The sequence below is a fragment of the Centroberyx affinis genome, unplaced genomic scaffold, assembly GCF_046629955.1.
Source record: "Centroberyx affinis isolate AG114_WGS23_722 - 3 ecotype Tasmania unplaced genomic scaffold, CSIRO-AGI_Caff_v1 ptg000121l_1, whole genome shotgun sequence".
Classification (NCBI taxonomy): Eukaryota; Metazoa; Chordata; class Actinopteri; order Beryciformes; family Berycidae; genus Centroberyx; species Centroberyx affinis.
The window spans coordinates 263,509-287,687 of record NW_027278822.1 but is presented as its reverse complement, the minus strand read 5'-3'; the positions used below and the strand labels follow the sequence as shown (position 1 = coordinate 287,687).

Genomic DNA, 24,179 nt, shown 5'->3' with positions numbered 1-24,179 from the left:
GTGCCCCAGATAAGCTGTTTAAAGCAGTTTTTTCTGTTTTCTCCTAGAGTTCAGAAAACACATCATATAAACTTCACAATGTTAGAAATATGCTCATCCTTATGGTTCCTAGTGATGTATGTTTTATCACCTTTCAACATTTATCATAATATACTCATATTTAGTTTGTTTGCTTAGTTAAAATATTGTCTGAATGTAAATTCCATCATGTGACTTCTTAGATGTTTTGCTATAAAATACCTTCATACTCCACCAGCCACACATTGGTTGAGGCCACAAGTTGCCTCCTGCAGCCTTAATGAGTTTAAATGGGGAAAAGCACAGCATGCCCCTCACTACACAACATCCTAGCAATAGGCTAACAGCATGTTTAGAATTAGTCTATATTTTAGTGTATTCTTATATGGCTATCAATATTACAGCAAGTATGAGTGGACTGATGTCTGTTGTAGGTATGACGAAGGCTAAAGTATGTGGATGAAGTCAGACCTTTTAAATTCTCAACTTGCTGTTTCCATTAAAGCTGCACTAGGCAAGATTTTTCTGTAAACACACACCTGTTTTATCAGACTAAATCACAAAGTGGGGCTACAACACAGAAGAGCATCCCCTCCTGTTGAGACTCCATAGATTCAAATGAAATTCAGGTGTCGGGTATGTACACTTCTCTGCCCAGAGGAAGTGACAAATTGAAACTTAAGAGTGAAATACAAATTAAGCCTGTGCCCCATCCAGAGAAAGCTGGACTCACCAGCATTAGATCTTTTGCCTCTCTCGTTCCTTTGGTCTAGAGCATCACAGACCGGTCGTGTTGGTCAACATGAGCATGCCGTGTGCAGTTTACATAAATCATGTTGCGTGATTACTGGATGTTGAAGTTCAAATTAGTTATCTCTTGCTGCCATTTGGGGCCGCCATCATACAAAGTTTCCTATGGCAGCTGCAGTTTTGATAAATGTTTTAATGCATCTCTGCAGTGGCTCAGCTGAAGTATTTTGGTGGAGCGGGATGAAAGAGACGAGAGCACAGCATCGACTGTGGACTTGGGTTTTGAAGTATGAACATTTTGAATTAAATTATTAATGTGATATTACTTGACTCATGATGTAGCTTGTACTTTATTTAATATGTTTAAATATCATACTGACTATTGCATCTTTGTTTAATCAGAACATTGCTGACTGCACAGTAGTTTACACTTTAATTTAGAATGTTTAGGCTACATTTAACATTATTTTACATCTATTTTACATTTAACTTGTTTTTTTTTCTATTAGTTCCAGACTATATCTAGTCATTGTATCCATTTGTCACCATCATTTCATCATAGCAGAGTCACACTAGTGTATCAGAAGGGCAGCGAGTGACTGTTTATGAGCTTCTGTATTTTCTCCAGAGTCCTTTGTACATGACCTCACCCACATGATACATAGCTACAGGACAGGCAGTTCCAGACCGGTCTCACTGTATACAATAGCCAGCTGGTGTGTATACATTTACCATTTTCCCACACTGACTGTAGTCAGGAACTGCCAGATATACTCTGACTGGTGCTTTTTGGCTTACATTGGACACATGTTTACGTGGACCCCCATGGCCTTCAGTCAACGTTTTTGTCTTTCTCAGGCTTGAGAATCATAAATACAAAACTATCATATTCTCTCTCATGAAATAGGCCACTATGGAGGTGGGACAATGCTGTGCATGTTTTTATCAAGTTCAGCTATCTGCACAATGCATCTTGTTCTGCTGAAACAGAGTGTTATATCAAAAACAATGAATCAGTTGTCATAGTGGTAAAATGGTACAGTAACAGCCTAAATGTATTAATAGGATCACCTTCAATGACCTCCCAGGCATAGTGTACATTTCTATTAGGTACAGGTGTCTGCTACACCTAGACCAGAACAACCCAGCTTTGACAAAAAGCCATAGCTTTTCCAGCAGGATACATTAATTAGAATACAAAATATATTCATGTACACAAATGGGGTGTTTTCTGATTTCTATGAATTTTTATGTACACTTGAATGATTAAATAACTTGAACACATTGTTTTAAAAGGTTGAATGAAACATTTCTGGCAAAATGAATATGCTAAAAATGGTTACGGACAAAAAAAGATAACAAGATAGTTTTGGAGAGAATCCATCTTCTACTAGTGCATCTTGTTGGTTTTAAAGCTTAGGCCACCAATTTTATGACCACTTTTTAAGAACTGATTGTATAGATCATTTTATGAATTTGATTATTCAATCACCCCATATTGGTTAGCCACTCTTATGAATTATAATTTGTTATTAAAATAGGCTGAAGAATAATATACCTTTCTATAAATTGGACCCTTGTTGCCTCCCTGTATGCTGGAGCTGTGATGCTTGACTGAATAAAACCTGTCGTGCATCTTTCTAATGCCTTGGGGGGCCCAGCACAGATGCACATTATTTACACTTGATGCTTGACAGGTTCAACACTATACAGACGAGGAGACAGCATGGCTGTCTCCCCTACTACAAATGAAGGAGTCAATACTGCAATAACCAGTGCTGTAATAGTCTGCCTGTGTGTTTAGCATGTGTGTGTTTAGGCAAGGCAAGGCAAGGCAAGGCACACTTTATTTATATAGCACATTTCATACACAAGGCAAATACAATGTGCTTCACATAAAACAGAAAAAATACATAAAATTACATTAAAAATGAAAGAAAGAAAGATATTGAGCAGTCACTCTCACACTGGTGACACCTCTGGTCAGCCAGTATAACTTCTCTGAGAGTGACTCCCTCAATTTTTCCTCTCAAAAGGAAATCAATTTAGATGAGATCTTGGAGGATTCTTCGAAGGAGCCTAGAGTCTTTCCAGTGGTCTTACCCCACCCTATAGGCAGGCCCCACAGCCCCTATAGGACTTGTAAATGTTCCTGTAGAACAATACACAGATCATCTAAACAATTACAATTATAAACTTCAAGAAATCCTTCAATTCTCAATACAGGTTTTAGGATCCAGTCAGAGCGGATAAATTACTCACCAGAGTTCCTCTAGACTCCTGTTGGGATCCTGTCCGTGACGCCAATTGATGAATAATTTTGTATTAAATAGGTAAAACATAAATAAAAGAAATAAAAGAAATACATAAAGATAACACCTGTTACATCTACATACAGATGATTTAGCAGAAGGCCACAGAGAAAAGGAATGTTTTGAGCCGACTTTTAAAAGAGCTGACAGTGGGAGCACATCTCAGTGCTTCTGGAAGTTTATTCCAGTAATTGGGAGCATAATTACTTAAAAGCAGCTTCACCTGATTTAGCTTTCACCCTGGGAACAACTAACAGACTGGTCCCAGATGACCTCAGAGGTCTGGGTGGCTCATATCCTAAGAGCAGGTCAGAAATGTATGTTGGAGCTAAGCCATTTAGCACTTTATAGACAAGCAGCAGAATTTTTAAATCAATTCTATGGCACACTGGAAGCCAATGCCGTGACCTAAGAACTGGTGTAATGTGTTCTGTTTTCTTAGTCTTAGTCAGAACTCTGGCAGCAGCATTCTGAATGAGCTGTAACCACCCCAGAGTTTTTTTTGGGGAGACCGGAGAGAAGACCATTGCGGTAGTCTACCTGCTGGTAATGAAAGCGCATATTAGTTTTTCTAAATCAGGTTTTGACATAAGACCCCGTACTTTGGTTATATTTTTAAAAATGATAAAAGGCTGATCTTGTAATGGTATTGATATGTTTGTTAAAATTGAAATCAGCATCCATAATAACACCAAGATTCCTAGCTTGGTCTTTACTCTTGAGAGACAGGGAGTCAAGGTGAGCCCTAATTGTTTGCCTCTGTTCCTTAGTACCAAAGATAATTACCTCAGTTTTGTCTTTATTTAGCTGTGGAAAGTTTTGGCACATCCAGTCATTAATTTCCTCAATACACTGAATCAGAGAATCTACAGGACCAAAGTCACTTGAAGAAAGAGATAGAGCTGAGTGTCATCTGCATAATTGTGGTGGTGAATGCTATTTTTCTGTATGATATGTCCTAGTGGAAGCATGTAGAGGTTGAATAAAAGAGGGCCAAGGATTGAGCCCTGTGGAACTCCACATGTCATACTGACCTTTTCAGAGACAAACGGTAGACACAAAGTAGTTCCACCCTTGCAGGTAGGTCTTGAACCAATTTAAGGCTGGGTCCAGAGAGTCCAACCCAATTTTCTAGTCTATCTAATAATATTGTGTGATCAACAGTGTCAAATGGAGCACTAAGATCCAGAAGTACAAGGACAGAAAGCTTGCCTGAATCTGTGTTCATACGAAGATCATTCACAACTCTAATAAGGGCTGTCTCAGTACTATGCCGAGGTCTAAATCCTGATTGGAAATGGTCACAGTGGGCATTTGAAATTAAATAGTTGTTAAGCTGGTTGAAGACAATTTTTTCCAGGATCTTACTAATAAAAGGGAGATTGGAAATAGGTCTGTAATTACTTATCACAGAGGCATCCAGGCAACTCTTCTTTAACAGAGGCTTAATAACAGCAGTTTTGAAAGCATTTGGGAAAACACCAGACAAAAGAGTGCAGTTAACAATTTGCAATAGCTCATTCGCCAAACAGCTAAAAACATTTTTAAAAAAGCTTGTGGGCAGAGGGTCAAGGCAGCAGGTGGACGACTTAAGCTGTTGTATAGTGTCCTCAAGTGTTGTGTAGTCAATAGCAGTAAAATTTGCCATATTACTTACATTATTTATGCGTGAAGGAAATGGAGGCATAACCTTCCTGGAAGCACTGATAGTTTGTCTGATACTCACAATCTTATCACTGAAAAAGGCGGCAAATTCATTACATTTAGCAGTAGAAAGAAGCTCTGAGGCAATTGATGCTGGGGGATTTATCAGTCTATCAACAGTAGTAAAAAGTGTACGTGCATTGTTTGTATTTTCACTAATGATCTTGGCAAAAAGGATTGTCTGGCATTTCTCAATTCTATGTTGTAGTTTTGGAGCTCCTCTTTGTCGATATCATAGTGAACCTGGAGTTTTGTTTTTCGCCATTTACGTTCAGCCTTTCGGCATTCTCTTTTCTGTTGTTTTACAGACATAGCGTTTCTCCAGGGTGCTTTTTGCTTACCAGAGATTTTCACCTTAACTGGTGCAATGTCATCAGTGGTATTCCTAATTTGACAATTAACATTTTCAACAAGGTCATTAATACAATGTGCAGTGGGCATTTGTGACATAGATATTGCGTTCATAAAAGCTGCAGCAGTATTATCATTGATGTAACAATTTTTGGCCTAGCTTGTAGTTCCAGATTTATAGACACATCAAAGAAAACACAGAAATGATCAGATATGGCAACATCAATAGCAGCAGTTTTAGTGATATTGAGACCCCTAGTGATAATCAAGTCCAAGGTATGCCCCCGATTGTGGATGGGCCCCGACACATGCTGAGGCAGACCAAAAGCCTCTAGCATGCTAGTCAGCTCTCTAGCATGGTTATCATTTGGATTATCAATATGGATATTGAAGTCACCCGATATAGCCAGACAATCAAAATCTGTGGAGATTTTGGACAGGAGTTCACCAAATTCGTCAAAGAAATTGTTGGACTGTTTAGGTGGTCTGTATACAGTCAGAAATAAAACTTGAATAGTACATTTCAAAGTAAAAGCAAGGTATTCAAAAGATGTAAAATCCCCAAATGACACCTGTTTGCACTGAAACACATCAGAGAAAAGAGCTGCAACACCTCTCCCTCTCCTGTCAGCTCTAAAAACCTAAAAAAAATAAAATTGGGGGGTGCACATTCAATGAGAACAGCCATTCCAAAAAGACCTATATTTACACCATAATTTAGTGCAAATCTTAACAGCTGATTGATTGATTGATTGATTGATTGCAACAAATCATGGACATTCTATTCACAGTGTGATTGTTTGGCTGTTTTTGTTTTGGAACTCTAAAGAACAGGTCCCCATTGACTTCAGTTGTTTTGGAGAAGGCTGCTACGAAGTTGTGCTAGCAACCTCCCTGTGTGTTATATGGACTAACAAATTTCACCTGTGTTTCATTTGGCATGAGGGTGAGTAGATGATGACAGAATTTTCATTTTTGAGTGAACTATTCGTTTAAGACTTTCTTAAGGTCATGTAATTCCTCTTTTGTACATTATTTAATGTTGTTTTACGACCTTTGTGTAAACTGATGATCATCTTCCTCCACTTTAATCAGGATGTGAGGCATATTCCCACTGTTCGCCTGTTATTGCAAGTTTTAGTAATGGTAGTAGAAGAATTTGTAGATGCAATGCCATTTTTCATATTGTCTTCTAGTTTATCTTAGTATCTTATGAGCAACTAATAGAGCAGCTTGTTAACTGAAGATGTATCACCCCCTGAAGAGATTCTAGTGTATTCCACGTGCTGTAGTGGAGGAGGGAGTGACGAGGGAGTGTCTTCATATTAATGCAAACACACCTCCGCTCAGCTGAACCTGTGGCTGAGATGCTCAGGACCCTTAAAGGTTCTCTGTCACACGTGTAGAAGACAGTTAAATAGTTCAGCTGTCCAACGGCCCTCTTATCCCTCCTTTATTTTTATTTTTTTAAATAAAATCCACAATGGGCTGTATTCAAAGCTTCAGGGAACTGTGTGACCGTCCAAAAAACACCAATGTTCGGCTCAGTCTTCCAGCGGTTTGTTTTGTGTGGCAAACTGCAATGATCATCTTGTTTGGCGTTTTTATTCGTTATGATGAGGAATCTGATACACACTGGATAGAACACAGGAAAGCAAACAATATATCAAGCGACATTGAGAACGACTTCTACTTCAGATATCCAAGTAAGTGAACTGGTGTGACTGCCTTTTCTGTTTTACATGTGTTTTTTTCATGGATAGATTCTCTTTTCCAAATGGATAATTAGAAAAACATTAACTCAAAGATCACTTTTATATCACTTGTATCACTTGTATATCTTTATACCTTATGGGCTGGATGATCAGACATGGATTAAGCCTAGTGCTAGATTAAGATTTAATTTTCAATACAAATCTCTATTGGTTTTTAGTCTAGAACTAGGCTTTATCCATGTCCGAGCAACCAGCCCTATATCTTGTATCTTCATATTTTAACCTTACTGTAATACCTAAATCTTTATACATGCATGTGTATTTGGCTACTTTCTTTCCATTTTATATGATGCTTTATAAACATTTGTCAATAAATCGGCTGTTTTGATTATAGTGAAATATTGTTTCACCTTGAGTTATTATCAGATTATTTCCAGCAGTTATTCCATACTGCTGACAAGGCTCTGACACACAGGTGCACATTTCCCCTGGGTTTTGATTCTCCTCAAGTTTCTTTCCTAGCCTATCCGTATCTTATCTATACAGGCCATACATGTGTACCTCTTTGTTCTGGTGAAAACAGATTTCTTTCATTTTGATAATTTTAAGAATTTGCTTGCAAGTTTTTAATCTAGGGTTGGTTTTAGTCTAAGGTTTGTGTGTGTGTGTGTGTGTGTGTGTCTGTGTGTGTCTGTGTGCACGTGTGTGTGTGTGTGTGTGTGTGTGTGTGTGTGTGTGTGTGTGTGTGTGTGTGTGTGTGTGTGTGTGTGTCTGTGTGCATGTGTGTGTGTGTGTGTGCGTGCGTGTCTATGGGTGTGGTTGACTGTACACTCCCCAACAACCCCCGGTGTCAATGTCAGACTATCTGGACGCCATCTCTGTTATGGTGTTGGATGTCAGATAATAAATGTATTTCCTGACACGGTTTGTTGTCTGGAGACCAATCAGGCCTCATGCAAAGGTCACGGGACCTTATTTCCAACACTTTGACTGTGTCACCTTTCAGAGAGCATCATCTGAGCACCCTCCATCTGTGTTGATAGGAGGACAGTACAGTCACGACTAAAGCCTTTTTGTCTGTGAAGCTATGAAGCATTTGTTCAGTCTGATGTGATATAACATTTAGTACAGTTGGCTGTTGTTGCATATCCTATAAAAGATAATGTTTTAAAGTGCAATAAGAGCCTATTGTGCCCCGAGCTGTGTCAGACGGTTACAGTATTGGGACTGCTTATTGTTGTAAATGATACTGGCTGGTTGATGCTGGTATCCACAGAGAGTGTGTGCTGGTTACGACAGAAATTAAACACTATCTTGTACTGAAGAGAGACCTGTCCCAGTGATTGGTGTTTTTGGGTGACTTGTGTAAACTTTCTACAATAGATTGAGCTCTATTACTGATTTTGGGGCAGATGTTATTCATACTTGTATAGTTGACGCTTCAGCCACATGAAAGCTAGCTTTTGTAAATCTTCAGCTTTTTCATGTTGTTTCACGTTGTTTCAGGCATATCTTTAATTCCTATAAGTCTTAGACACTTTGACACTTTGTTGGTAGATGAAAGATGTTTTCTGAATTCATGTAGTTTGAAAATAACATATCAACAACTAATCAGCGAGCAACAGTATATACATTATGTCCTTGATTCATGTTCACATGATTTCCCCTTTTTCATCCCACATTCCTGCATATCACCCTACACTGTGTTGCCATGTTGTGAAACCAAACTTTCGATATCTGTCCACTGGCATTTCCATTCACTGCAAATTATGTACTTTTAATTTAGTACTTATTCATAACTCAATAGGTTTTTGTAAATTGTTTTTTGCACCCTGATTTGTTATCAGAAATAACATCAGCCATAGAGGTTTGTTTGATGCAGTAAGCAAACTGGTGTGGCTGAGATTGATATTTTTCACCACACTGATTAACTGCTGGAAATGATCTACTTTCAAATTGCATCGGCTCTTTTGAGCCATGATGTTGTTATCATGACAAAGACAGCATCTCATCAAATCACATCATCTTAAATAAGAGAGGAAACATCAACATACTTTGACAGATGATAGAAGGAAGGTGGAATGCAGGATAGGGGAACATAGAATGGAAGCCTTCCCTTCATATATCCAGTAAAACTTGGCCCATTAAAATGTATCCCGCTGACAATGGGTAACTGAATGCCTCTCATAATTCCCATGACCTTTAGTCACAATTGTACATTTTATTTCTATATTTAAATTGCCTCTAATGTGATTGGACTTGGACTGACATAAGCCAACTCATTTCAGAAACCTCCTCTCTCACCCTCTCTCTCTCACCTTCCATTGTTCACACTTATTCATTCATTAATTTTCTTTATCCGCTTATTCTTATTCAGGGTCACAAGGGGCTGGGGCCTATCCAGCATGCACTGGGCAGTGTGTTAGCTCTGTGATGGACAGGTTGGGGCTACCACAGATAGACAGACAATTGCATTCACACCTATGGGCAATTTAGAGTCTCCAGTCCACCTGACTTGTATGTCTTTGGTCCTTCCATCTCACTCTTACCTCCCTTCTACTCCTTTCTCTTCCCTTCTTCCACTCTGTGTCCCAACTCCTATTACTCTCCTCCCTCTCTCCCTCCTGCTGTTTTTGCCCTAGGTTTCCAGGATGTCCATGTGATGATTTTTGTGGGATTTGGCTTCCTGATGACTTTCCTTAAGCGTTACAGCTTTGGTGCCGTGGGTTTCAACTTCCTCATCGCAGCCTTTGGCCTCCAATGGGCGCTGCTGATGCAGGGCTGGTTCCACTCGCTGGACTACACCGACGGAAAGATCAAGATTGGAGTTGAAAAGTAAATGTTCAATTTTGTTCTCAGTGTTTTAAAATGATCCCCTCTTCTTTTTCTTCTTCATTTCGTGATGCTTGAGTAAACTTTGTAGTAGTCTGATCAAATAATTTTTTACAACATTACAAATAAGCAATGTGATTGAACAAGAGGCATTTCACCTGTAATGTTACTGAATTGTACTCATCACAAAACTTATTCATAAACATTTGCATGCTGTCAAAAGCATACATTTAATATTTAAACTCAATTGGTTAATATGTATAGTTGATATGATTTTTTTTTTTTTTTACTTTGACTTTTTTTCTGAAGGCCAAAAAAAAAAAAAAGACAAGCAAACAAAATTTTAAGTACAAGGTAACTTAGTTGTCCACAAGCAATAGGAACTTAAAAAACATGATTTTGTTTTGCGTAACTATTGAGTAATATGTTTGATGGGAATAACAGCCTTGGGATAGACAGGAAGTGGAGAAACCAGTCTGACATGATCCTAGATATTTCCAGGCAAAAGAGATTTGCTGTCTGTGGACACAGCGGTAGAATGGTAAACAGAAACTCATATGTGCAAATGAAGCATTATGATACTGTTGAAGTGCCACCACGTTGTGTGTCAACAGATATGATAGGTGTGTGTGTGTGTGCGTGTGTGTGTGTGTGAGTGTGTGTGTGTGTGTGAGAGAGAGGGAGAAAGAGAGAGAGAGAGAGAGAGAGGTACGTTTACCATTGTTTCGGTGTCCATAATGACATATTGAATCAGTGCATCCTCAGACTGATTAGATTTTGCCTCTTGTATTTGGGTAATACAGATTAAAACACATTTCTCCTCAGATACCTTGTTATATATACTACATTTTGGCTTGTGTTTGTTTTGCTTTTAGCCTGATCAATGCAGACTTCTGTGTGGCGGGCTGCTTAATTGCCTACGGGGCAGTGCTGGGGAAGGTCAGTCCAGTCCAACTGATGGTTCTTACTCTGTTTGGGGTTACCTTGTTCGCTGTGGAGGAGTACATTATCCTCAATCTTATACATGTAAGTTTGACTCTACTTCTTCATACTTTCAGCTATCACTCTGCTCAAACTTTAAAATGTTCAGGTACTTTGTATGACCCTGAACCTGAACCAACTTTTTGATTCTCTTTATAGTTTTTAAAATATGTAACTTTTCTTCTTTTTTTCCTCATAAATACAGTATGAATGGTGAAATTTTCAGAATGCTAGAGTGAATTGTTATATCATTGGCTGGCGATGCAAAAATTCACTCTAGCTGGACCATGGTTGTCAATGCACTTCAGACTTCCACTACCACTGCTCCTACTACTCCTCCTTCTACTGCTACTAATCCCTCTACTCCCATTACTGTTCATTGTTCCACTCCTACTCTTACTAATATTCCAACTACTCCTCTTCCTTGTTCTTCTCCTCCGAGTCCTATTACTCTTCCAACTACCACTCCTTCTGTTACTCCTCCAACTACTCATTCTACTAATCCTTCTACTCCAACTACTCCAAATATTCATATAGCTACCCCTTCTACTCCTTCAACTACTCCGGCCACAGTACAGTGCACCCTAGAAACCACAAAGTAACCACCTAGTAAAACCAAATAGCAACCACCTGAGAACCACTTGTAAAAACCTAGCAACCCCTTATACCACTGACTAACTAGCAGTCACTAGTCATGACCTAGCCACCACTTACTAGCTACATAGCAACCAGCTATTAACACACCAGTAATCACCTAGCAACCACCCAGTAACCCCTTAGCAACTAGCTAGTAACACCCTAGCAACCACCGGTAATCACCTACAGTTTCAACCACCTAGTAATACCCTAGCAACCATTAATACTAACACTACACTATTACAACTGGTACTACTGCTGCTGCTACTACAACTGCTACTGCTACTGCTTATCTCCAGTAACTTACAGCTAGCCCACATATTTTCTCCAGGAAATATAGCTTTCTAGTTTATATTTTCCTTTTTAAAGGCCAGAGATGCTGGAGGCTCCATGGTGATCCACACATTTGGTGGTTATTATGGTCTTGCCATCTCGTGGATGCTTTATCGGCCTAACCTGGACCAGAGCAGTCGCCTGCAGGGCTCGGTCTACCACTCGGACGTCTTTGCTATGATCGGTGGGCCTGATTTACAGTAAAGAATACAGTAAAGCATTGCACATTGGTTATTTATAGTAGGATCGCTTTTGATTGTTTTCTGCTCTTGGCAAAAATCCAGTGCTTCCCATTATTCCAGTGGTATTCTGCTTTTATAGTAGTAATTCAAATTGTGTAATTATGAAATAATGTTTATGAAGCCCTTTTACCACTACCTCCACCGCCTGTCTGTAGGAACCCTCTTCCTGTGGATGTTCTGGCCAAGCTTCAACTCAGCCATCACAGACCATGGGGACGGGCAGCACAGAGCGGCCATCAACACCTACCTGGCTTTAGCCTCCACTGTGCTCACCACTGTGGCCATCTCCAGCCTCTTCCAGAAGCATGGAAAACTAGACATGGTACTGGACAGTAGTGTTGTTATTTATTTTGCCTTGATATGAAGCTGTACTTTTTCTATTTCACCTGATATACACATCCTTCACCAAATAAATGCTTCAGAAATATCAAACTGATACACTGGATTTCTTCTCTTATTAACAAACATTTTGTGCCACAGGTTCACATCCAGAATTCGACGCTGGCTGGTGGTGTTGCAGTGGGAACTGCAGCAGAGTTCATGCTGATGCCTTACGGGTCTCTGATAGTTGGGTTCTGCTGTGGCATCGTTTCCACTTTGGGATACATCTACCTCACGGTATGGTAGCGTTCCCCTTTTCCATTCCACTATTAAAGGCTAAACTTTGTTTTGTTTTTAATTTTTACATTCAGCTATCAACCTTAGTGTCTCCTGCTCTGTAATTGTCTATCAATCAAGTCATCCAGCTACAAAAAAATGTATGACTTTAAAACCACTTTGACACTTCACTGTCATATAAAAACTTAACCAAATGTTTTCCCCTATTATCATTATTATTATTCATATTCATATTCATATTCATATTCTTTTTTTGTTACATCTTATATGTGAAACAAAGAAAGTATAATGTTTACAACTGTAGTAATCACTTGATTCAAACTTTTTGTCTCTCTTTCTCTGTTGTTCCTGTTCTGTCTATTGATTGTCTGAGTATTAAAAACTAAACCAAACTAAGCTAAATTAAAATGTTAGGGTTGTATAGTAAGCTCGTTCATGTGTCTCTCTTCTCTTAGCCATTCATGGAGAAGTATCTGAAGATCCAGGACACATGTGGAATCCATAACCTCCATGCAATGCCAGGAGTCATAGGTGGCATTGTGGGTGCCATCACTGCCGCAGCTGCCACTGAATCAGTTTACGGCCGTGAGGGGTGAGTTCTCCTCGCTTGCAAAAGTGACACCTGTTACAGAGGTCAGAGGTCATGACCTGGCCACCAGTAAATGGTCTGTAAGTTTAAACAGAGCTTAAACAGAGCTTAATTAAATGAAAATTAATGATAGCTTTTAAGTTCTAAACGTGGTGGATAGACGATTGTCAACCAACATTTAAGGAAAAGAAAATTAAATGAGTGATATTTGTATTCTTGTGGCCAAATGTGAACTTTTGTTCTACTGTGTACTTTCCATTTTTTTAAACAAGAGCCAAATCTTTGTTTTGAAGGCTGATCAACACATTTGACTTTGAGGGTGATTTCAAAAACATGGTGCCCACGCGACAGGGCGGTCACCAGGCCGCTGGGATCTGTGTGGCAATCTGCTTTGGTGTAGGAGGAGGCATCTTGGTCGGTGAGAAACACATTTTTAAAAACCAGTTTGATGAAGCACTCTTCAGTTTGCTCTTGTAAATTGTCAGAATGTATATATGTGGGGCGTCCTATGAATGTGACGCCCTGGGGTCGAATCCGGCCCAGGACCTTTGTTGCATGTCATCTCTCTCTACTTTGAACTATCTAATAAAGGCGGTAATGCTAAAAAAATATATATATATAGTATATAGTAGTATAGTATAGTAGTATATATATATATACGTATGTAAATAACTGTGAAGTTGCAGTGGTTCAGGATGTAGGAGGAGTGTGTTTTAGTAAGACGGATGTGCAGGATACATACAAATACAGTGTGTGTGTCTATAGGGCTGACAGCTTTATGATTTGTTTGTATTCTTCTCAGGTTGTATCCTAAGATTACCTATCTGGGGAGATGCTGCTGATGACAATTGCTTTGATGATGAGCCCTACTGGGAGGTGAGACACTAATCTTTAAAGCCAGTTTGAAAAAGGAATATCGATATTAATTCACCCTTCTTTCAGTATTTCATCCCACAAACATTGCAAAATTATATTAATACTAGATTGCATAAAGGTCCCATATTATTCTGTTTTCATAATTTTGTTTTCAAATTTACAATGGCTCACGATAAAATAATGTTCTTCATGATGTTTTGCAAATTAGTTTAGTTCATGTAAAGGGGATTTATAGAATGAATTTAAAGAGTAAGTCCTCACAGGCAGAACAATCACAATATTTCAATATTTCAATTCAAATGAGGTAAACCTGAGTGGAGGATTTCCACTTCATCTGAATTGCCCTGTAAAAAAGGATGACATTTTGAAAATACAATAACTTTAAATTTAACCACTCAAACAAAATCAGATTTTTAGCAATGTCTACATGAAACATCTTTGATCACATGTGTGTATAAATATAAGAAAAATTGAATTCCTATAATGGGGCCCCTTTAAGTTTTTTGAATCAAATTTTGATTCATAATGTAGACATATTTTTAGTTTTGTTTTTATAAAGCCATTGGTCTGGACCTTATTGCTGTTTTAATGTTGGCCTGAGGCTGTTTCTCACCCATACTTCACTGAGTGACATACAGTCACATGTCAGCCAACCGCTATTTACAAAGAAACAGTTCATAATTTTCCTGTCTTGGATGGTGGTATGGCTTTCTGGCATAAATAAAGGGAATCAGATGTTATATGTACCACAAATGATAATACATTTTAACACAGTGCTTTCATTTTGTGCATTTTGTTTGTTATTTTTGGTTCTGTGTTTTTTCCTGAATGAAGATGATTGAATTTTAATTGTTCACAGTTACCTGAGGATGAAGAGAGCATTCCTCCCATCCTGGAATACAATAACCACATGCGGAACAAAGAGGTGTAAGTGTCCCTTTTGCTTATCTGACCTACTGACAACAGGACTCCTGGTCATGGTGATATGATATTCTCACACCACGCGACTGGTGCATGTGCCTTTTGTTGTTATGAAATGAAATGTATTGTGATAAATGTCCTCAAGGTGGCAGCAGATCCCAATTTGCGGTGGCTTTGCATGTGACTCATTGTCATTCTTGTCCCTGGTTGGGAATATGCATTCCTAGTGTTGAATTCAGTGTGAACAGACTGTGAAGAAGAGGTTGGGGTCAGCATGGCAGAAATGTCACGTACACCTGTGAGCGTCGCGGGTGTTTCCACGTGAAGCTCACCTGTGCTGTTTGTTGATAGGGGGTTTTCACAGATCTGCATGTGTGGCTATTCAAAGTGACCTTGGACTTAAGCAACACAAGTCATGTTTGGTCTGGAAATGGAAATGATACTATTAGAAAAAGGGAATTTCATGCATTTATTGTGGGATTCCACAATACTTTATTGTATAATGAATGGGAGAATGTGTTCAGTGCCATCTACCTAGTCCTGTGATATCACAGAATCAACACAGAGACTCCTATAGCCCAAAATTTTAAGAAGGAAGAAGGAAGTTAATTTAGTTATACCTTGGCATCACACTCTGTTTATTGAGATATGTTTAATGTATAAATATTGAATGTTTATTATTTACTCTAGTCTGTCTATTTAATGGTTGTGTCAGTTTCATTGTTTGTAATAACATTTTTTTTTTTTTGCAGAGCGGAATCAAATTTCACTGTGGAGCAGAATTGACGCTAGGTCTTGATCCTGACGGATCTCCCTCTGTAATCCCATGGCCCACCTCTTCTGTATATTCTCCTGCTGGACACAAATATTCATTCAATAATACAATTATTCTACACCCATCAAAAATAGCTATTATCCATATACTGAAAAAAAGTCACTGTCTTAAAATCTTCTTTTTCTTAACTTAAGTGAAAGAATCTGCCTTTGGAATTTAAAATCAAGTGACATTATCTTAATACTAGTGAAGTAATCTGCTTTATTTTAACATACTGTCCTTTGTGGAACAGGTGAAACTGGATAGGAAATTATTTCACCCCATTTGAAGAATTTTTCATTTTTTATTAGACTAAATGATGTGTTAAGATGGATATTTTGCAGTGTAGACTCACAGCTATTTTGTACTCCTCAGTAACATAGACCTATATCAAAAGGTTTGGCAGGACAATAACCATGACTTTAACTCGTCAGACAAAATCATAATAAATACCCTAACAAAACAAATGACTGTGACACTCTGTTAGAAAAGAGAAAGTCAGTCTCATTGTAATTGTCAGAACAAGAACAGCGTTCTTTTTACTTGTTGTCAGAGACAATATTTAGATCCCTAGTTGTGTTTTACTGTGTTTTAGACTCACTTGTGTTCATTTGATCTGAATTGCACTTTAAGGATGTTCAGATGGAGCTTTCATATCTTAGTTTTTTCACCTTGTTTGATTTGTGTCTGTCAAAACATGTGTGTGGAGTAATAACCTGCAGGTGAAATTAAAAATGAATGCACAGAATTCTACCATTATGAACTATTATGATAAGATGTTGACTTCCTTTTCCTCCTTATCTGTATATTTGCATACTTTTGTTTGATTTATCTTTTCCTCATATTGTGAAACACTGAGAAAAACAACTTAAGTGATTTAATTTTGTGTGTCTTCATGGAGAAACAAAGATAACCTTTACATTAAGATGTAATGACAGTCGAGTAGCATGTTACTGAATATGAATGAAAAAAAAAATGAAGAACTGTGATGTTTGAAACTAAGTTATGCTATGCCATAAAAGATATTTTTATCCAGATATGACATATCAATCTGAAAATTTATAATTTTGTCAGTAGTAGATCTGTACATTTACAGAATGTTTTTATCATCTTCTTTTGAAAATTGATCTTGATCAGTTAATTAATGATAAGGTAATTGTGAAAATTAATAAATTGTAATTATTGCAGAATTTATGTTATGTTTATTTTCTTTGGATTTGGATTCAACAAGTCAATTTGGTAAATTCTTAATATTTACAAGTCTATTTTGTGAATTCTTAATATTTACCATTTTGTAAAAAAAAAAAAAAAAAAAGGAGGAAAAAGGACTACAAATGCAAGATTTACTAAAATCAAAATAAGAAGCAGTATGCTTCATATTTTGTTCAGCTGAGAATCCTCCGCAGTCCGCTCTCCAGAGGGGTCAGACCGAGGGGAAGGGTCACACCCTCATCGCTCTCTCGGGACACTAGTGTGGCCAAAAACAAACTAGAGCCCGGCCTCATCATCGTGACCTCGGGTCAAAGGGGAGGAAGAGAGCAAGGTCACTGTCAGGGCTGCACACGTACACTGCAGTCCATCATTTTAAAAATGACAGAGAGAGAGAGAGAGGACTGTATAATAAATTCCTGTGCATTCACATATACTGAGGTACTATACTCCTTGATTTTTAAAGGGATTGGTAGAAACATGGAGGAGTAGATTTATTTTAAGTGAAACAACCCTCCAACAACGTGGCGCCTAGTTTGTCCATAAATATGCCATTTCATTATGCGGTTTATTTCTGTATATCATAAGCATCCAGTCTATCCATCATTTTCTGATGATGGCTGCACCACCGGGAATTTACATGTACTCTGTATTCAGTTCACCTGGTTGTGGCATTTCATTGGTTTAAGAGAGCAGCTCATGGTGGGAGTGTGGATGATTCCCACACATGAGTAGCAGCGAGGAATCCATCTCCTCATCTAGTCTTCTGTCTAACAAAGGCAGGCTTAGTGCTGTTTTCTTTTGTCATCAGTAACGTGTTTGAGTAAAGGAGGTAATGGTGCCACAAGTGCTCCAATTAAACGAGATGCAGCCCTGCTGGGAAGAAAGGGTCCCCCTCCCTGCCCCCGACACCCCCCCCTACACACACACACACACACACACACACACACACACATACACACACACACACACACCGGGCCCCTTCTCAACCCAACCCCCCAGTTCCCGCCCCAACTCTACTCATGTTTATTCATCAGCCACTTAAAGGGCATATGCAGAGGCCTGTTAAAACTAAATCAGACTTTTTTTTTTATGATACCAGGCCTTCCCCTTGGAGGTCAAGGGAGCCAGGCCTTAAGGGCTCATGACACCTTGGGTTCAGGAGCAAGTGTTTGAACGCCCGGCTTTACCCTCCATACTGACCACAGCTATGGCTTCCACTGAAAAAACACAAACTGGCGGTCAGGATTTAGAGGAAGAGAGTGAGACTGAAAGACTGAAAGAGCAGAGTGGGGTACACAGAGTCCGCAGCGAAGAAGAGAAGGTGAGACGGAGAACTTGAGGAGGCGAGGGGGCATGAAAGAGGGAGGGCCGGACACAGAATGAGGCCTCACTTCCATTGCTGATGACTGACTGCCTGCCATCCAGGCTCAATCAAGATCTTTGATTGACAGCTTCGGGGAAGGAGAGGGTGGGAAAGAGGGTTCAGGATGAGAGCTTAGAATGGAAGCTATACAAAACATACTCCCATACAGGGGGCCAGAGAGACGCTCATTAATGATAAAGAACATACCAGGCACTGTATGTTTTCTCTGCATGCCAGTGATGCTGGTTGTGAGTTGAGATTAGTTTGTAATCTGGTATACATCGTGAGGTAGCATATACAGAACACTACAAGACTAAAGGCTTCGTGGGAGGTCGTGTTATGGCACCTCTTGGTTGATTATATTGCGGGTATCTGGATTTTTGTTACTAATATTTTACGGAACTCAGTTTAAGATGAAACCATTGTTCAGAAGAAACAAAATAATATTTCTGACAGTGATTATGCTGTAGGACTTCCCTATTCATAAGACCTTTCTAAACTCACAGATATTTGTCAATCACTCTGTGTTACGACCCCTAAATCATGCCTAGGGTACCAAAGGGAGTAACATAAACTGCATAAAACTCCGCTGAGTTCACTTTACAATTATCCGAGAATGCCTGACGATCCACAGGGGTTAAAGAAGTATTCAGGGACGTATGTTCGCTTCCTTATAAAGAGACTTGTAAAAGCCGCTATTGAAAGCATCCACAAGTCCATAAAACTGTTCATAAACTATTCAAGCACCATACTCTTCTCCCTCTGTATTTAGTCTGCACACGTTTTATGCAGCTTCAGTGTCCCCTAAAGGTTATTCCTTATAGCAGGTGCGTCTGACTTCCGAAACATTTCACATAGTTCAGATCTGGGCTATAATTTGGGGTAATTTTGGTTCAATCCTTCCCCTCTGAGTACCATAAAGTGCATGCATTTCCCACCGTCCGTCCCGTCCCTTTTCTGCTCTGTTTGCAACCCACTGATGAACCTCACTGCTCTGCCCGCCCCAGGTATCCGCGGGCCTCCCCACGCCACTAACTGTCCACAGAGGCTGCTTAAGTGTCCCTATCGGACCACAGTGGAGAGGAACAGCAGATTAGCCATGATCCTATCCGCTCGCCGCTAGCCCCTTCATACGCTCCGTTACACCAGCATTTAAAAGGAGGAGGGAACGCCATTCAGGCCCATGATATGAATCCCAGACGTAGGGACAAGAACAGGGCTTTCACCCGGTTCACAGAAAAGACCCTTTCTGGCACCCTCTAATTCTGGTTGCTACGGGCTCCCGGGTTCAATGGTGGACTCCTGTTGTGAGGGGACAAAGCCTCTCAGTCATCCAGCCATGGTTGCTAGGGGAGGCAGAATGTATGGGGAGGGACGGGCTGCCGTTGTCCCAGACGAAATGTCTCTCTTAAGGCGGGCGGGATCTGGTGATTGACAGGTGGCTACACGCTCCAGTGCGGATCACCCGGGAGGTCTGGGGGGCCTTATATCTGTGACCGTGTGTGTGTGTGTGTGCGTGTGTGTGTGCATAAGTGTGTGTATGTGTCTGGAGGAGAACGACAAGAGTACGGCAGGTTATGTCGGATGAATGGAGGGGTTGAGGACATACAGTAGGTTGGAGAGTATCTGCTGGCGCCGTTTATTACCTGTAGGGGGAGCTCCTTCTGCTTCATATTTGCAGATAGACTTTGAATCGGCCTGTAATAGTCTCCTGTGTTGATGTGTCTGCCTGCATGCCTGGGCCCCACCAGGACATCCATCACTGCTCTGTGCCCCCCGTAACCCGGTGCCCTCGCAGAGCTGTGTGCAAAGCTCCCTCTGTGTCTCTCTCTGTGCCTAAACTCAGAATGCAGCTTGTTTTTTCCAAATAAACTTTAAAGGAGCAAAGACTGTATTGTACATTTTGAATTAAATTCATAAAAAAATTGAATGGCACTGCAATTGTGGAACGAGCTCCCCCCTTCTGTCAGAATGGCTGAATCGTTACCCATCTTTTACACTCTACTTGAATTAACCTATCATGTATCTATCTTCTTCCCCTTGTACTCTTAATAAAAAAAACTATACTTAAAAAAATACTTATTCCTACTGAAGGCTTAGCTGATGAAGACTGTGATATACGGTCGGTTAGACTACTGTTGACAAAATGTACTTATTGTAAGTCGCTTTGGACAAAGGCATCTGCTAAATGACGACGATGATTTTGAAATGTCAAATTAACATCAGTGTACTGCATGTTTCCCACACTGTGCTATGGGTAAGCGGTATAGGTTAAAGCTTTAGGGTGAACAAAGCAGAGAGAGTGCATCATAAATTAAAAGGGAATTTAAGGCTGTGGTTTAATCTTCAGTCAAACCATTTGGATGGATTTGTGATATTTCTGATTCTTTGTGTCTCTCCCGTCTATCCCTTGTGTCTGGGAACCAGCACCCTGCCAGTCTCTAGACATCAGTGCACCCTGATCCCACCCACCCACCCCGCCACCCCCCCACCCCGACCCTCTAGGCCGTGGAGGTGAGCGGGGACAGACAGGGGACGGGGTGGGGATCTGAGGGGTACAACACACAGCGCCGTCTCCCCCTCGGTTAGACGTCTGGGACTGTCTGAGTTCTGCTCTCCCAGACAGGATCCCTTACAGCCTTCAGATCTGGCCCGCGCCCTTCCCCCTTCCCCTTGACCTTGACTCTCTGTCACCGTGGCCCTCCAGACAGGCTGGGGTCAAAGGCTAACACAGCAGCCACACATCAGACACGGTTCGAGTCCCCTGTGTCTGTGTGAATGCTGAATGGTAAATCACCCTAAAATCAGCCTGTTGGAATGTGGCTTTTTGAATTCCTGTAGAGATGGACCCAAAGACCTCAGGGAGGCGGCTAGCGATCGTTGTTAGTAGCTCTGAAAACTGTAAAATCAACTGTTTAGATTTCGCTGTATTTATCCTCTCTCTGTTTCTTCCTGCCAGAATATTGACATGAAGTAAAATGTAGTGAAATCTAATTAAAAAAAAAAACATTTCCCTTTGTCAATGGTTGCCACATGAACTACAGAATGATTTGGTGAATTCTCTTCTATTACGAAGGTTCTAGAATGTAATTCTGCACATTTATGTATTTGATTAATTCTATTAATCTTGATTGTATTTATTTGTGCTATATATGCTTACCTAAGTGTTTTTATGTTGTTCTTGTAAGGTACTTTTATGTATATTGTGTCCTCCATGCTGCCCTCTTGGCCAGGGCTCTCTTACAAAAGAGATTTTTAGTCTCAGTGAGACGTACCTGATTAAATAAATAATAATAAATTTGCAGTTTGTACTGTGTACAATTTGGTAGCAATCAGTTTTTCATGTTTTTCACGTTTAAAGCACAAATGTACAACACCTCTACTTTTACCTTATTCTTACAGATAACTGCCAGTCACAATGAATACTATTTCTGAGCAGCCATGCTAAACATTTCACCTTTTACCTTTGACTGCTGATTCATGCCGTTCAGCCAATCACAGCGGAGCTGCCAGCATGTCGTGACAGATTTGTGAGAGAGGGGACAGGCTTTAGCCTCACATGGGTTTTTGAAAAATGCCAACCCACAGAGTGTGTAGCTCTGATGAGCCGCTCTACGCCTGACTGTGAGCATGCGCATGGATTTGATTGTGTGTCTCAATATGAGTTCATCTCCCTCTCTCTCTCTCTCTCTCTCTCTCTCTCTCTGTCTTTATTCTGTGTCTTTCCTTCCCTCCTTTCTCTTTACCCCTTTGTCTTTGAATCAATAGACAGACTGGCATCTGTGCATTCTCTATCAAAATAAACATGCTAAGGTTCTCTCACTGAAGCCTCTGTCATTCTGTCTGTTCATACATGCAGATATGTAAATCAGCCAATGTCTGTGAAAGACATTTTGCATCATAACAGCCCTGTTCCCTTAGTGTTTGCTATGATATTCTGGACCTCAACCACACCCTGCATGAGGAGAGCAAAGTGCTGCACCACAGGAAGGGTGGCATGGACAAAGCCAGCAGTCACAGTAGAATTAGAGGATTATTTCGTTGTGCCTTTTGTCCTTAGATAGAGACATGGACAGTGATACACACAGGCAAACATAAGCACACTGGCAAACAGCACATAAACAATCACACACAAAGCACCCTCTCTTCTCTCACCTACACACACACACGGGCACACAGGCGCGCGCGCACATACACACACACACACACACACACACACACACACACACACACACACACAGAGTCAGAAGGAGCATCAGTTTGGTTTTACACTGGCCTCAGACCACACAAGCAGAATAACTGCCTCCACTTCCTGTGCCAACAGTCCTTAGTGGGTTATATAACCAAAACCTGCAGCTTATCACCTGTTTCCATTGTCTTTTTATTCCTCTTGGCCTTCATACTGATTCTGAACAAAAACTTCCTACTGTGCTAGATTTTGGTGTGGAGAAAATTCTGTTCAGAATTTCTACATTTTCTCCTTGCTCGAAATTGAAACAGCTCTTATTGAAATAGATGTCAAGAGAATAGCACAAAGAGTGTTATTTTATAAGTATATTATATAACTATATTATGTAGGCTAAGCATTATACAATAGTGTATTTATTTTAGTTAGCTGCCTCTCTTGCTCTTTTTGAGAGGCAACCAAGTCAGATAAAAATGATGCCTCCGCTCATTCCGACAAGATGTTTTAATGGCTCACCGTCATTCTTAATGTCAGGACTGCCAGTAATTTCCAGCGTTTTATAATGGGCACAGCGGGTCGTCTCCAAACTCTCGGAGCGTGCAAGTTTGCGCCACCATTTTCGTTTAACATTTCATGAAAATGAATTCAAACAGATGGCGAATTAATAAACAATTAAGCTTGTTAATTTTTCTCAAAACAGTTATAACGAAATGCAAAGGGAAGTGGGCTGTCAGCGGCGTCCCGCTGCATGCTTATTGTGAAATAAGTCTCAGTCACACATATCTAGGCCCGCCTGTCACACACACCACAGTTTCTTCTTTTCCATTTGGCCTGAGTATGCTCGAATATCTGTGGCAATTCACTGTCATAAGGTACAAATTATCGGTTAGCCTATTTTAAAGTTATTAGAAAGCTTACAAAGACTTTTCTGCAGATGTCAAGGCTGCAAAATCAAATCTAATAGACTCATAACGCTTGTTAGAACATTTAAACATGTCTCTATATTTTCAATTCAGACTATTGCCTATACCAGTTAAAATCCAAACTGACAGTGATTTATTAATGTGCTATGTAGCCTATAATATAGGATTTATAGATGAGAGAAAGCCGGTGACGCGGTCCTGACGCCAGAGGCCTGGCCCTCAGAAGACCTACATTACACCGGCTGTCCATTAACTGTATTACAGCCCAGTTATCATCCCGGGAACGAGCTCCATACCAGAGGCGGGGCACAGGCGGGATTGGCTACACTGTTGGCATCACCCACCAATCAAGGAGGCTTTTATACCGTTGTTGTAAACAGTGATGTAATGGTAAATAAAAAGGTGGTTAAACTATGACCTATGAGCAGCATAAGGCGAACAACGACCAATATAAACAAAAGATCAATTGTATTTTCCCGAAAAAACATTAAGTTATTCTTTCCAGCGCTCAAAACCCTTGCAGAGAGGAATACAGCAATCCTAAAATAGGCTATATTTTACAACACCATACACATATCACAGCACCCTAATAAACAATAGGTCCTATTGTATCATAGTGATACAATAGGAAAAAATGGCCATTACGTAAACTCACTATTGAGTACCAGAGACATACCATAAATCCCTAAAGGAATATTATAGGAATACTATAGCTTTTTTTTTTAGGGAAGACCTGATGTTCATATAACTTATATCAGTTTGATACTACAGGACTTATGTCCTAGAAAGGTGGGTAAGGTTGA

General features: G+C 40.0%; 1 protein-coding gene across 2 annotated transcripts; it reads left to right on the top strand.

The window, feature by feature from the left end:
* The first annotated feature begins 6,510 nt into the window (after positions 1 to 6,510).
* rhcgb (Rh family, C glycoprotein b) lies at positions 6,511 to 19,530 on the top strand. 2 transcript variants are annotated; one of them, XM_071528389.1, is made up of 11 exons: positions 6,511 to 6,841; positions 9,493 to 9,685; positions 10,558 to 10,708; positions 11,669 to 11,816; positions 12,030 to 12,196; positions 12,355 to 12,492; positions 12,948 to 13,084; positions 13,375 to 13,499; positions 13,884 to 13,957; positions 14,817 to 14,884; positions 19,344 to 19,530. In XM_071528389.1, exons 1-11 carry the CDS (start codon positions 6,619 to 6,621, stop codon positions 19,528 to 19,530), a joined length of 1,611 nt encoding a protein of 536 aa, XP_071384490.1. In that variant the 5' UTR covers positions 6,511 to 6,618. The 2 variants fall into 2 exon arrangements, with proteins under 2 accessions (XP_071384490.1, XP_071384498.1); XM_071528397.1 differs by lacking the exon at positions 19,344 to 19,530 and adding an exon at positions 15,631 to 16,841.
* Positions 19,531 to 24,179: the final 4,649 nt, after the last annotated feature.